Source organism: Scyliorhinus canicula, chromosome 6 (assembly GCF_902713615.1).
Source record: "Scyliorhinus canicula chromosome 6, sScyCan1.1, whole genome shotgun sequence".
Taxonomy (NCBI): Eukaryota; Metazoa; Chordata; class Chondrichthyes; order Carcharhiniformes; family Scyliorhinidae; genus Scyliorhinus; species Scyliorhinus canicula.
In genome coordinates, this window is record NC_052151.1 from 118,398,765 (window position 1) to 118,413,088 (window position 14,324).

The following is a 14,324-nucleotide window of genomic DNA, read 5'->3' on the forward strand; positions in this document are numbered from 1 at the left end:
AATCGCTTATTGTCGGTAGTGATCCAGGGACTTGAGGGATTATTGTTGGCCATGGGCAAGTGAAGGTGTATTGGGGAAGAGGGGGGGCTGGGGCGTGGAGGAGGGAGAGCTGTGTGGCTCCCATTTAATCTGTTGCTGAATTCCATTGAAATAATTGGTGTCAGTTGGTTCATTAATGAACCTAATGGTCACCCTGTTGTAGCCAGCTTGTGCCTCTGACTTAATTGCAGGAGATTTTCCCATCACCAGCTGATCTGACCAGTGGGCCGCCTTGCGATTAAGTGAGTCCAAACACTATCTTTACGACCATGATGAGCTGGATTAAATTCCAGCCTCTGCTTCAGGTTTGTGACCTTTCAATAGATGAGCGATTCTGATGAAAGGTCACAGGCCTGAAATTTTAATTCTCTCTCTCTCTCTCTCTCTCTGCCCCTCTCTCTCTCTCATATTCTCTCTCTCTCTCTCTTCATATTCTCTCTCTCTCTCTTTCATATTCTCTCTCTCTCTCGCTTTCATATTCTCTATCTCTCTCTCATTCTCTCTCTCTCTCATATTCTCACACTCATATTCTCACTCTCTCTCATTCTCTCTCTCTCTCATTCTCTCTCTCTCTCATTCTCTCTCTCATTCTCTCTCTTTCATATTCTCACTCTCTCATATTCTCTCTCTTTCATATTCTCACTCTCTCTCTCATTCTCTCTCTCACATATTCTCTCTCACTCATATTCTCACTCTCACGCTCTCATATTCTCTCTCTCATATTCTCTTTCTCTCTCTTTCATATTCTCTCCATATTCTCTCTCTTTCATATTCTCTCTCATATTCTCTCTCTCATATTCTCTCTCATATTCTCTCTCTCATATTTACTCTCTCTTTCTCTCTCTTTCTCTTTCTCTCATTCCCTCTCGCTCATATTCTCTCATATTCTCTCTCTCATTCTCTCTCTCTCATATTCTCTCTCTCTCTCATATTCTCTCTCTCTCACCTCTCATATTCTCACTCTCACGCTCTCATATTCTTTCTCTCATATTCTCTTTCTCTTTCATATTCTCTCTCTCTTTCATATTCTCTCTCATATTCTCTCTCTCATATTCTCTCTCTCGCTCTCATATTCTCTCTCATATTCTCACTCTCTCTCATATTTACTCTTTCTTTCTCTTTCTCTCATTCCCTCTCTCTCATATTCTCTCTCTCATTCTCTCTCTCTCATATTCTCTCTCTCTCTCTCCTATTCTCTCTCTCTCACCTCTCATATTCTCACTCTCATGCTCTCATATTCTCTCTCTCTCTCCACACAGACTGTCAGATCTGCTGAGTATTTCTAGCATTTTCAGCATATCCAATATTTTGCTTTGCCTGAAAGAAAACAAATAATTAGGTTTCACGCTTTGTTTCCAGGTTTTGATGAAATGTTACATCTGAAATGTTAATCATCTTTTATCTTTTGGATGTTGATCAAGTTGCTTTGCACAATGTGTGTTTGGTTTCATATTTACACTATTGTTTACATGCACTTTTACAAATAAAATCCATTCAATTTCATTAGTGACCTGTTACTTTATTTTTGATAGGATAATTGGATAGCGCACCAAGATGAGTTTAACAAGCTTCTGTCTGAGCTGAATGACTGCCACGGACAGAACGGCAAGTATTTAGTTTGATCTTTACTGTTCAATACATTAAAAGTCACTGGATGGCAGCAGTTCTGCAGTGTTGTACTGAGGTCGCCATTCCCTCCTCGTAAGTGACACAAATTAAGGAAACAATTTTGTGTATCTGGTCATATCTCTTGTGTGGCTTTTTAAAAAATTATAAATTTAGAGTACCCAATTCATTTTTTCCAATTAAGGGGCAATTTAGCATGGCCAGTCGACCTAGCCTGCACATCTTTTGGGTTGTGGAGTAAAACCCATGCAAACACAGGGAGAATGTGCAAACTCCACACGGACAGTGACCCAGAGCCGGGATCAAACCTAGGACCTTGGCGCTGTGAGGCGGCAATGCTAACCACTGCGCCACCTTGCTGCCCCTTGTGTGGCTTTTCAATAGAACTGCTGACTAAAGTGCCTGAACAGGACTCTGCTTTTGATGCCACAGAAAAGAATGACATTTTATTTTGGAATGAAAAGTTGATTTATCCCAGTTGTTATGAAGGAAGTTTGAAGGTTTGCTGGTTATTCCACTATGTAAGATTCAGCAAGTTGTGTATTATAAACCTTGTAAATTAAATTTGTGCAGTAGCTCTTCCTGTAACCCTCGCAAACCACGTAAATGGTGTCGCAGACCCCAAATCCCGCAACAGTCGGCAAATGAGTTTCTCATCAGTGAGATCTCATTTCCTGATTTTCCCCATCGGTGATGTAACAAGGTTCCTGTGCAGAAAGGGCAGGAACCTCACTTTAATATGTTTTAGTAATTTCAGTATTATTAAAGGCCTTCCAGCAACTGCCATTAAATACGTATTTTATGACTTCAGTGTTCATGTGTTGTTTGGTCAGATCCACCCCTTCTGGAATGGTGTAGAATGTATCCTGGAATTGCATATTTTATATTGCTATCCAGGTGTTAATGATTTTGAGCCAAAGTGCCAGTTTAGATTGTGTTTTCCAAGTGGATACATTTTACTTACTTTTTAAGAATTGAATATTGGTAAATTGGTTTCCACACCTTTGCCTAATTATTCTGTAGATCACGTAAAATAATGTGCAAAACTAGGCTCCTGTATTCGACACTGTTCCTGGACATTTTGGGGAAAAGCAGTAAAATTACAAAGGATTAAATGGGCAGCGCAGTAGCACAGTGGTTAGCACAACAGCTCCAGGGTCCCAGGTTCGATTCCCCGCTGGGTCACTGTCTGTGCGGAGTCTACACGTTCTCCCCATGTCTGCATGGGTTTCCTCCGGGTGCTCCGGTTTCCTCTCACAGTCCAAAGATGTGCAGGTTAGGTGGATTGGCCATGTTAGATTGCTCTTAGTATCCAAAAGGTTGGGTGAGTTACTGGGTTACGGGATAGGGTGGAGGTGTGGGCTTAGGTAGGATAATCTTCCCAGCAGCCGGTGCGGGCTCGATGGGCTGAATGGCCTCCTTCTGCACTGTAAATTCTTTGATCATGAAGCAATTGCAGTTTACTGCCCCTTCTTCTATTTCTATGCTAATGTGGCTCAGATTTTATGGTCAGCAGCAAAGCAATGGTGCTCGCCATTGACCTTGAAGATAGCTGCCCACAAAGACCTAGTGATCTCTGTGAATTCCCCCTTTCTCAGTGTTTGTTTAAATTTGGCCCCAAGTCAGGAATATCCAGATGTCCAGCAGCACTGGTGTCTTCAATTGGCCAGTGAAGCTGTTTGGTAACCACTGCACCACCGTGCTGTCCCCCTGAGTTGTCCACATTGTTAAAACAATTGCATCTCATTCAAAAAAGGTTGAACATTTTTGAAGGATGTTTACAGTGAGACTAATAACACTGCAAGAATTCCTCAGGGTAGTGCCCTAGGCCCAGACATCGTTAGCTGCTTCAACAATGCTTCATCATAAGGTTAGGAGTGGGAATATTCACTGCTGACTGCACAATGTTCAACACCATTTGCGGCGACTCAGATGCTGAAGCAGTTCATGTCCAAATGCAGTAAAACTTGACAATATCCAGGCTTGGGCTAACAGGTAGCAAGTAACATTTGCACCAGTGCCAGGCAACAACCATTTCCAACAAGAGAGAATTTAACCTTCGTGCCTTGACATTCAATAGCATTACCATTGCTGAATACCCCACTATTAACATCCAAGAGGTTTACCATTGACTAGAAACTGAACTGGACTAGCCATATAAATACTGTGCCTCCAAGAGCAAGTAAGAGACTAGGAACCATGACTCCCCAAAGCCTGTCCATCATCTACAAGGCACAAGTCAGGAGCGTAATGGAATATTCCCCACTTGCCTGGATGAGTGCAGCTCCAACAACACTCAAGAAGCTCGACACCATCCAGGACAAAGCAGCTTGCTTGATTGCTCCTCCTTCCATAAATATTCAAACATGCACAACTGATGAACAGTGGCAGCCATGTATACCATTGACAAGATGCAGTACAGGAACTCACCAAGGCTCTTTTGGCAGCACCTTCCAAACCCACAACTACTACCATCTAGAAGGATAAGGGCAGCAGACACCTGGGGACACACTAACTGGAGGTTCCCCCCCAAGTCACTCACCATCCCGACTTGGAAATATATCGTTGTTCCTTCAATGTCGCTGGGTCAAAAATCTGGAATTCCCTCCCTAACAGCACTGTGAGTTTACCTACACCTCCGGGACTACAACAGTTCAAGGAGATAGCTCATCACCACCTGTTCAGTGGCAACTAGGGATGGACAATAAATGCTGGCTCAGGCAGAGACACTTACATCTTGGGAATGAATTAAAAAGCCAAAATAAAAGGCTCGGAGTCTTCAACAGTGCGCCCTCTGGGGAAATATAGACCAAGGTTTCTGTCATGATGGAGAGTCTCTCTGTTGTGGAGAAAATAATAGAACTGCCCAAAAATCGCAAGTCCCGCCGTCTAACAAGACAATTCCCATTTTTGTGAGGGCGGGGCATGTTTCGCACATGCAAGTTTTACTGAGGCAGCTGGCCATTTAAGTCATCAGCTATCCACACTGAAGTGGGATTTTGGTGTGAGAAACCCTAAGTATGCAGAAAAGACCTGGTAAGAGCTGGCCTGAACTTTGTGGATTCATTTGGATAATGAAGGTACCGCTTTAGAGAGGTAAGGTACCCCTCTGGATCTGGCCCTGCAACATCTTTGGGGGAGGTACAGTTCTCCTTTGGTGGAGGTGTGGTGTCCTTTAGAATTGTTGAAGTAAGCATAAGTGTGTGTGATAAATGCATGAACTTCTTACTGGCAAATCCATTGGAACTGTCAGCAGACCTGTCAGAACAGTTAGAAGCAGGGGCAGCACATGGTGCAGTGGTTAGCACTGCTGCCTCATGGCGCCGAGGTCCCAGGTTTGATCCCGGCTCTGGGTCACTGTCCCTGTGTCGTTTGCACATGGGTTTCTCCTCGTGTCTGCGTGGGTTTCTACTAAATGCTGTTTTTTTTTGTCTGCGTGGGTTTCACCCCCCCCCCCCCATAACCCAAAGATGTGCAGGGTAGATTGATTGGCCATGCTTAATTGGAAAAAAATAATTGGGTACTCTAAATTTAAAAAAAAGTTGGAAGAATCTGTCAAGAGGACTTGGCAAAGAGAGCTGTCAAGGCATTTAATATCCTGCTCTTTATACCTTTAAAAGAAATGTGTGCGTGTTTTTAAAAAAAAGACAGCTTTGTACAGAAGCCTGAATGTTTCCATTATTGGATTAGTGCTGCATGTCTGACTACACAACCATCCATTAACACAGTAGAATGCTGCCATTTCACTGTTTGATTGACAGTTACAAGTAGTTATAAGCCTCTTTGATATGGGACTATGAATTTCAATGTATGTTGTTATAAGGCGTTATTTCGTTATGAAATGAAAATGAAAATCGCTTATTGTCACAAGTAGCCTTCAAATGATGTTACTGTGAAAAGCCCCTAGTCGCCACATTCCGGCACCTGTTCGGGGAGGCTGGTACGGAATATAAATGTAATAAATAGGTTTTTAATGAATGAAAGTATTTGAATATTGTGAAGTCTGCGATAGGCACATTGAATTTTATTTGATTTAATGTCTGCATGAGTCCTGAGGTCTGCCCATGGTGGACTGGGTGAGTTTGCATGGTAGGTGTAAAGGGAAATGGTGATGTGTCAGTGGCATGGGTTAGCAGTAAGTTAGAATTAGAATTGAATTATAATGGGCCATGGGGTGGATGAAGGGCATAGATTGGCATAGTTTGCATGGAGGATTGTTTGAGGAGGGGGAAAATACCTTGGCATGGGGGCATGAAAGGGCCATATGAGTTGGGTGGTGGCATAGCAGACATGAAGGGTCAGAATGGTTGTTTGGGGGATGGGAGAATATGTTGACATGAGGGGCCACAGGTTTGGATGGGGGCATAGCTTTGCATTGGGAGTGAGCCACAAAGTGTAGGTGGGGCATGTGGTGGCATTGGTTGGAATCAATGGGACAAACAAGAGTGTGTTGTGTGGGTTAAGGGCTGGAGGGCTGTTTTAAGGTTTTTTTTATTAAACTTTGGGCATAGTGCCCGATCGCCGAGGTAGGCCTCTGCCCAGCTTGCCTATGTACCCAGCAGCCTCCAATGGAGTCGCCCCCTGACTAACCTGTCCCCCATAAAAAGTGATATCCAGGCAGCCATTTTTAAAGGTCAAATTCAAGGTGCAAAGAATTCTCCTGTCTCTGCGCATCCGACCCAGAAGAAAACATTGGGCCCGAGAATCACTGACAGTAACTTCTGGATTTTTGTATTAATGCTCGTGTGTCTACTCCAGAAGTTGGTATTAGTTTCTGAGGAGTAATGATGATGACAAATGCTGATAATTTATTTGTTACTGTGAGGTCCTGGAAACTGTTTCCCTCTTGTCTCTTTTTACTACTATTACTAATAATCTTCACCGAACATCACAGTTCTGGAATTCCCTTCCAAAATCTCTTCCGTTACCAATAGTTCTCCCTGGTTTCCAGAGCCCCTCAAATTCTGCCTTCCGAACCACGTCCTTGGTTGCTTCCATTAACCTATTCTCAAAGTGCCTTGTTACTTTTCACTATATCAAAGGTTCTATATCAGTGTAATTTGTTCGATTACTGTAAATTGATTAGTAATTGTTGTTGGGAGGTTGGGAGGGACTATACTCTGCCATGCTATTTATTTGAAGGAATACTGTTTTAAACAATGCCAGAATAGAAGGAAGACCACAGGCGGGATTCTCCTGTACCCGGCGGGGTGGGGGGTCCCGGCGGGACGGAGTGGCGTGAACCACTCCGGCGTCGGCCTGCCCAAAGGTGTGGAATCTTCCGCACCTTCAGGGGCTAGGCCGGCGCCGGAGTTGTTTGTGCCCCGCCGGCTGCCGTGGAAGGCCTTTGGTGCCATGCCAGCCGGGGCCAAAGGGACTCCGCTGGCCAGCGCGAGTCTGCGCATGCGCGGGAGCGTCAGCGCCTGCTGACATCACCCCCGCGCATGCGCAGGATGGGGGTTCACCTACTTGTCTGCCATCGCGGAGGCTGACACGGCCGAAGCGTAGGAAAAGAGTCACCCCACTGCACAGGCCCGCCCGCGGATCAGTAGGCCCCGATCGCAGGCCAGACCACAGTGGGGGCAGCCCCTGGGCCAGATCCCCCCCCCCCCCCCCCCCCCCCCCCCCCCCCCCGCAGGATCTCTGAGCCCACGCCGCCAGGTCCTGCCGGTAAGGGACCTAGTTCAATTTACGCCGGCGGGACTGGCAGAGAACCAGCAGGACTTTGGCCCATCGCAGGCCAGAGAATCGCTGGGGGCGGGGGGGGGGGGGGGGGGGGGGGGGGGGGCGATGCGAGCGGCCGCCGACCGGGGCGATTCCGGCCGCAGCAGAATCTCGGGTGGTGGAGAATTCGGCGGGGGCGGGATTCACGCCGCCCTGTGGCGATTCTCCGACCCCGCCCCACTTCTTCATTGTGATTTTAAACATCTACTTCAAGCTGAATGTTCATAAACTTTGATGAAAGAGAAAGTATATGAGAGTTCTGAATGCTGCGGTTTCAAATATGTGCATTCTGATTGTTGCAGTGACCACCTTACCACTGATGAGTACAAGGTACTTGTCACTAGGGGGCACTGTTGTCTAACTTTTATTGCATTCAGTGATTAAACTGACACCATTTTTATAAAGTTTGAGAGAGCAGTGGTGGCTGGGTCATTGAATTTATTCAAGGCTGATTTCTACTTCTGCTCCTAAGTACTGTTGCCAATGGCCCATAACTTCCTCGTTCCCCAGTGTAGTAATCCACGGGAGGCAGGAGTTCCGTCACCACACCAATATTTAGTTACAATAACGATATTACAGGAGCAGCTACAAACAGTGCTGCTCGCAGTCCAGTCAACTTAAGACTGCTCACAAAGCCTACACAGGTGATTATATGGGCCCCCTCAATGAGCTATCATTTAGGGAGCTCATACTCCAATTGGCCAACCAATAAAGCCAATTGGAGTTCATTACACCCAGTATCGCATTTAAGGAGTACAGGAGTACCCCAATGATGTGCTGGGGAATACCTCTAGGAACGTCCCACAGAAGCGCCAACTTCCTCTAGACAATTGCACTGGGCTGGGAATTCTCTGACAGAAACGATTTAAATCAGTAACTTGGGATGGTTCTGCCTGATAATTACTCTGAAAGAGTTAAAGGAATAAAATCAATTCTAACTCCAGAATAACTATTTAAAAAAAACCCCAGACCCAGCCTCACACGACACCCTGCGCACGCACATCCCACCACACCACCATCCCAACCCAATCCCTCTCGCGGAGCGACCCATTCCGACCCCCACCTCCCGGTCCGAACTCTTCTGCCCATCTGGTCTGGCTCCCATCTCTTGCTGCCAATTCTATGACCTGTGGCTTCACATGCTCCCTGATTCACCCCTCTCACTGCTCCTTCCTTTCGCCAAACGTCCCACTCCCTGACTCTCCCGCCTACTGCTTCCCTCTCCTGAACTTGCGTTCCCTTTCTCGATCCAGATCCAATCCGAAACTGGAGTTCCATGGTTGTGAATGTCTGGGTCCCGATAGTGCAGCTGAACTCGGGCTGTTATAATCCATGTTTGTTTTAAATGCTCCCACTCGCTACTTCCCTCTATTGCACCCTCACTGAAAGTGAGTGCTGTGGGGATGAGTGCCGAGACATGGGGAGCAGCTTATGTCTCATTGTTTTGCTGGATCAGACTGGTGAGCTAATGAAATTGTGGCTTAACGATTTTGGTCCTACTGTACCAACAGCCAGTGCTACCTGCGCTATTCATGTGCTGTATTCCTGAAGACTAATGGACATGTCAGCAAATGCTAGGTACACAGGCAGCCAGTAAGAGAGCTTGTACGCATTTACTTGGAGCCATTGAAGGAATCCATTGCCAGTGTGCATTGCTGCTTTATGCAAAGCATGCGAACCATTCAGTCCAGTGTGGACCAATTGTCTGTGTGAAGTCTGCACGCTCTCCCCGTGTCTGGGTTTCCTCCGCCGGGTGCTCCGGTTTCCTCCCACAAGTCCTGACAGATGTGCTATCAGGTGAATTGGACATTCTGAATTCTCCCTTTGTGACCCGAACAGGCGCCGCAGTGTGGTGACTGGGGGATTTTCACATTAATTGCAGTGTTAATGTAAGCCGACTTGCAACACTAAAGATTATTATTACATTATTATTAAATGGTCAGTTGCCTCTGTTGACTATTCACATGGTTGCTGTGGAAGTTCAGATGACTGCTTTCTGGTGTTGGACCATTACTTAAAGGCACCTGTCTATGACATCTACATGGAATCCGATATGACGGACACCGGGCACATTCTGCTGAATAAAAATTCCAGCTGAGTCCAGTTACACGGGTTTATAGTTTGTTTATTGGTTATTAATTCACCGTACCTTTTTAACTGCAACAATAGATTGGGTTGACCCAAAGGGAATAAGTATTTGTGCAGTGTAATTTTATGATCCATATGTGCAAACAGATTTCAGTTGCCAAAGACATAACCACTCGTGGTTCAAACCAGATCCTGGATGAAGTTGCACAGAGGGTTGGATCTGTTCCAGTTGCATTCAGAATTGATCTGGTTCCTTTACAGCTGCTTTACAGCTGACACACTTTTATGTGTCCATAAACAAAATACCCAGTGGGAACTGGGACAGTCTTGGGAAACACAGTACAAGGTTGTAAGAATCCCAGAAATGAAATGGTATGTTTATTAGAAATCACGTTACTTCAGAAGGCAGGAAAATGGTCTGGTTTATTAGTGCCTATTTTTTTAGAAAATATTTTATTAAGGCATTTATATTTTAACATTTTAAACAAAGAGATCCAACACACACAAAAACATGCCCAACACCCTGCCCAAGCATAAACTCTAATTACCCATACATTGGTTTTCCTATCCTTATTCGTCACTTCCACTACTCTTCTCTCTCCCTCTCTCTCTCTCTCTCTCTCTCTCTCTCTCTCTCTCTCTCTCTCCCTCTCTCTCTCTCTCTCTCTCTCTCTCTCTCTCTCTCTCTCTCTCTCTCTCCCCCCCCCCCCCCCCCCCCTCCCCTGCTGACGGTCAATTTACCTTTTAGAAGTCAATGAACTGCGGCCACCTCCAAGCGATCCCTTTGAGGCGAACTTAATTTTCTCTAACCTAAGAAACCCTGCCATGTCACTGACCCAAACACCTGACTTTGCTGGCTCCGACTTTGGAGGTTCCAAGTCCCTCCATCCCAACAAAATCCGTCTCCGGGCCACCAGGGAGGCAAAGGCCAAAACATCGGCCTCTCCCTCCCACCCTCGGCTCCCGGATCTTCCGACACTCCACATATTACCACCTCTGGACTCGGAGTCGCCCTCTCTTCCAGGACCTCTGATATGACATCTGAGAATCGCTGCCAAAATCCCCTCCACCTCGAACACGCGCATCTGTCCACCTCCTCACAATCCTGCTCATCCGGGCCACAGTCATATGAGCCCTGTGTACCACCTTGAATTGGATCAGGCTGAGCCTGGCACACACACGACGAAGATGCATTGACTCTCCTCAGGGCCTCCTCCCATAACCGACTTCCAACTCTTTCTCCCACGTCTTCTTCACCTCCCCTATTGGAACCCCTTCCCACTCCATCATTTCCTTATATATTTCCGAGACCCTCCCCTCCCCGACCCCTGTTTTTGACATCACCTTATCCTGTCGTCCCCTTAGAGGGAGGAGAGGGAAGCCCGGGACCTGCGTCCGGACAAAATACTGCACTTGTAAGTACCGGAACCCATTCCCCCCGGCAACACAAACTCCTCCTCTAGCTCCTCCAAGCTCGGGAAACCCTCCTCAATGAAGAGATCGCCAAATCTCTCAGTCCCTTCCCGCTGCCACCTCCTAAAGCCCCCGTCTAACCCCCGGAGCGAACCAGTGATTGTCACAGAACGGTGACCACACTGACGCCCCCTGCAGTCCCATGTGCTGCCTCCATTGCCCCCATATTCTCAGGGCTGGCACTTCCACTGGACTTGTGGAGTACCGAATCAGCGCGAACGGCAGAGGTGCCGTTAACAAGGCCTTCAAACCCGTGCCCTTGCAAGATGCCTCCTCCACTCGGTCCCACAGCGACCCCTCCCCCACTACCCACTTCCTAACCATCGCTATATTAGCTGCCCAGTAATAGTTAATAAAGTTCGGAAGAGCCAAAGCCCCCTCCCCGCACCAACGCTCAAGAAGAACCTTCTTCACTCTCGGGGCTTTCCTGGCCCATACAAAACCCGAGATTGCCGCGTTCACCTTCCTAGAAAATGCCTTGGGGATGAAAATTGGAAGACACTGAAACACAAACAGCAATGATGGGAGGACTGTCATTTTCACCACCTGTACCCTCCCTGCCAATGACAGTGGAGCACGTCCCACCTTCGGAAGTCCCCTTTCATTTGCTCAATCAACCTTCCCAAATTTAATTTATGAAGCTGACCTCAGTCTATTGCCACCTGAATCGCCAGGTGCCTAAAACACCCTACCACCAACTTGATCGACATCTCCCTCAGTCTCCTCTCCTGCCCCGTTGCCTGGATCGCAAACACCTCACTCTTGCCCATATTCAGTTTGTAACCTGAGAACCGGCCAAATTCCTCGCCACCCCCCTCGTTTTAAAGTCTAACGCCGAATAGAACACCTGCCCAATCAATCCCTTCCTTAACCTAAACAGATCCCTCACCTTCTGATGTGTCTCCTGCAACATGGCCATGTCTGCCTTCAGTTGCCTCAAGTGCGTGAACACATGGGCCCTTTTGACTGGCCCATTCAGTCCCTGACTGTTGCACATGGCCAGCCTGATCGGGGGTCACCCCGTCCCCCTCCCCTGCTGATCATCCATAGCCTCTCCTAGGCCAGTCTTCGACCCATGTCTCGCACCTCACCTGGCCCGCCCTTGGGCAACCACCGTCATCAACCCTCCTCCTCCTCCTTCACTTTGAAAGTCTTCCACCCCCCCCCCCCCCCCCCCCCCCCCCCGTCAGCAGTATAATTCCCCCCCCCCCATCGATCTTCTGCTCACCCCCCACTTTGCTTCCATAAACTAGCCCGCCTGGCAGCCCTCGCCCATGACGCCTAACATCCTACCCCCACTGATTCTCCTCCCTCCGCTCTTAGTGCAAACAGTCATAACAAAGGCACGGAGTAAAAACAAATAATCCCTCCCAAGGTCTGAAAACGGAGACCCACCCCTCATTCCTTAACAAAGAACTGTAAACCAGCCTGACCCCAAAAGAAACAAAACAAATGAGAGAAACACGAACACCAAAAACCCAAATTTCTTTACAGTACAATACAGTGCACTCCACTTCTCCTCCATCAGAGTTCAAGGTCCTCCTGCCAGTCCATTCTCCTTCATGACGTCCAATACCTCCACTGCCGAGCCAAAGTACAGCTCCTGGCCCCCATAGGTCATTCCATAGGCGAGCTTGGTACAGTAGACCAAACTTACTGCCCTTCTTGTACAGGGCCGACTTGACTTTATTAAAGCTCGCCCTCCTCTTCGCCAGCTCTGCCCCCGGGCCCTGGTACACATGAATCTCGACGCCTTCCAGGGTCCATCGCCTCGTCTGTCTGGCCCACCTCATGATACGTTCCTTATCCAGGAACCATCGCCCTCGGCGGCTTGCCACCCCGGGGTTTGCGCATCAGCGCCCTGTGAGCTTGATCCACTTCCAACGGGCGGTCAAACGCACCTTCTCCAAGCAGCTCCTGCAGCATTTTCCCAACATATGCACTCGCATCTGTTCCTTTGTTCCCCTTCGTCAAGCGATCCGGATGCCTACGAGAACGGTTCTCCAAGTCTCCACTTTCTCCAGCAGTTGCTTCTGCATCAGCCTCATCTCCGCTGCCATCGAGGTGGACTGTTCCTCATGCTCTTCCGCCAGCTCCTCCAAGCTCTGGATCGCCTGTCCCCGGGCTGCCAGTCTCATCTCCACGAGGTCAACCACCGCCTTGATTGGGTCCACCGCCCTGGCCAGGCTCTCAAACTTTCCTTCCGCAAGTAGGTGACCTTCTCGTTCACAAAGCTCACCAACTGAGCCGGCAGGTCCGGACCCTGCTCCTGCCCATCCGCCATCTCCGCTAGCGTTGTCAGCTCCTCACCCGACTCAGCCAACTGGTTTGCTCTTTTCCGGGCACTTCTGGTCTGTCATTCCATAGACGAGGGTGACTCTCTTCTGCTCTCACTTCCGCACCTTTTTCCTTCAAAATTCTTGCTACAAATCGGGGTAAATGCTACAAAAAGACCACCATGAACGGGAGCTGCCAGATATGCGACCACTCACTCCATGGTCGCCACCGGACGTTGTGCTCTCATTACTCCTGAGGAATAAATCTGTTTCTGTCTTTTAGAAGTTTTATTTTTTAGTAGATTCTTCCAGCGTTGTCATGCCCCGGAACACTTTGGAATTTCTGGACATCTTCACTGTCTGGAAGCAGTGCTTAGTTTAGAATACTTAGTGTAAGGTCTTGTTTATGCCATGTCTTCAGTATTCAATAGCATAGAATGTTAGGGATAAGTTTTACAACACCAGGTTAAAGTCCAACAGGTTTGTTTCAAACACGAGCTTTCGGAGCACGGCTCCTTCTTCAGGTGAATGATTCACCTGAAGAAGGAGCCGTGCTCCGAAAGCTCGTGTTTGAAACAAACCTGTTGGACTTTAACCTGGTGTTGTAAGACTTCTTACTGTGCTCACCCCAGTCCAACGCCGGCATCTCCACATCAGGGATAAGTTTGTTATTGAAGTTTAAATCCATGTACTGTATTGTGACATAAGTTAAACTACGGATGTAGTGGGGAACTGATTGGTGCTGTTCCCTATAGGGGTCTTAAGTAGCCTTGGGATAGAATAGGTTTTCTTTTTCACGATGGCTGAAACACAAGAACCTGGGGAAATGTGTTATGGCTTTTCCAAGAGGAAGTGGAACACAAAGTGGAAATGGAAATATCTCCTACAGATTTTACACTGCAGCCAGGTCAATAACAGTTATGTTGCCCTTTGAAGGCACTGCAGCAGGTGGATTGTAGGAAGCGAATTACAGCATATTCAAATTACTTCTTGTTTTAACATTTTTCACCATTGTGACAGATGAGGTGAACATAAAACGTAAGAAACAGGTGCAGGAATAGGCCAAATGGTTCCTTGAGCCTGTTCTCTAATTTAATA

The 14,324-nt window shown here is 47.4% G+C and overlaps 1 protein-coding gene across 1 annotated transcript in view; it reads left to right on the forward strand.

The window, feature by feature from the left end:
• pinx1 (PIN2 (TERF1) interacting telomerase inhibitor 1) overlaps nt 1–14,324 on the forward strand; it is a 111,448-nt gene that overhangs the window by 15,586 nt on the left and 81,538 nt on the right. The window contains exon 4 of the mRNA XM_038799984.1: nt 1,572–1,644. Coding sequence (XP_038655912.1) covers nt 1,572–1,644 — 73 coding nt within the window. The remainder of the gene's footprint in view (nt 1–1,571; nt 1,645–14,324) is intronic.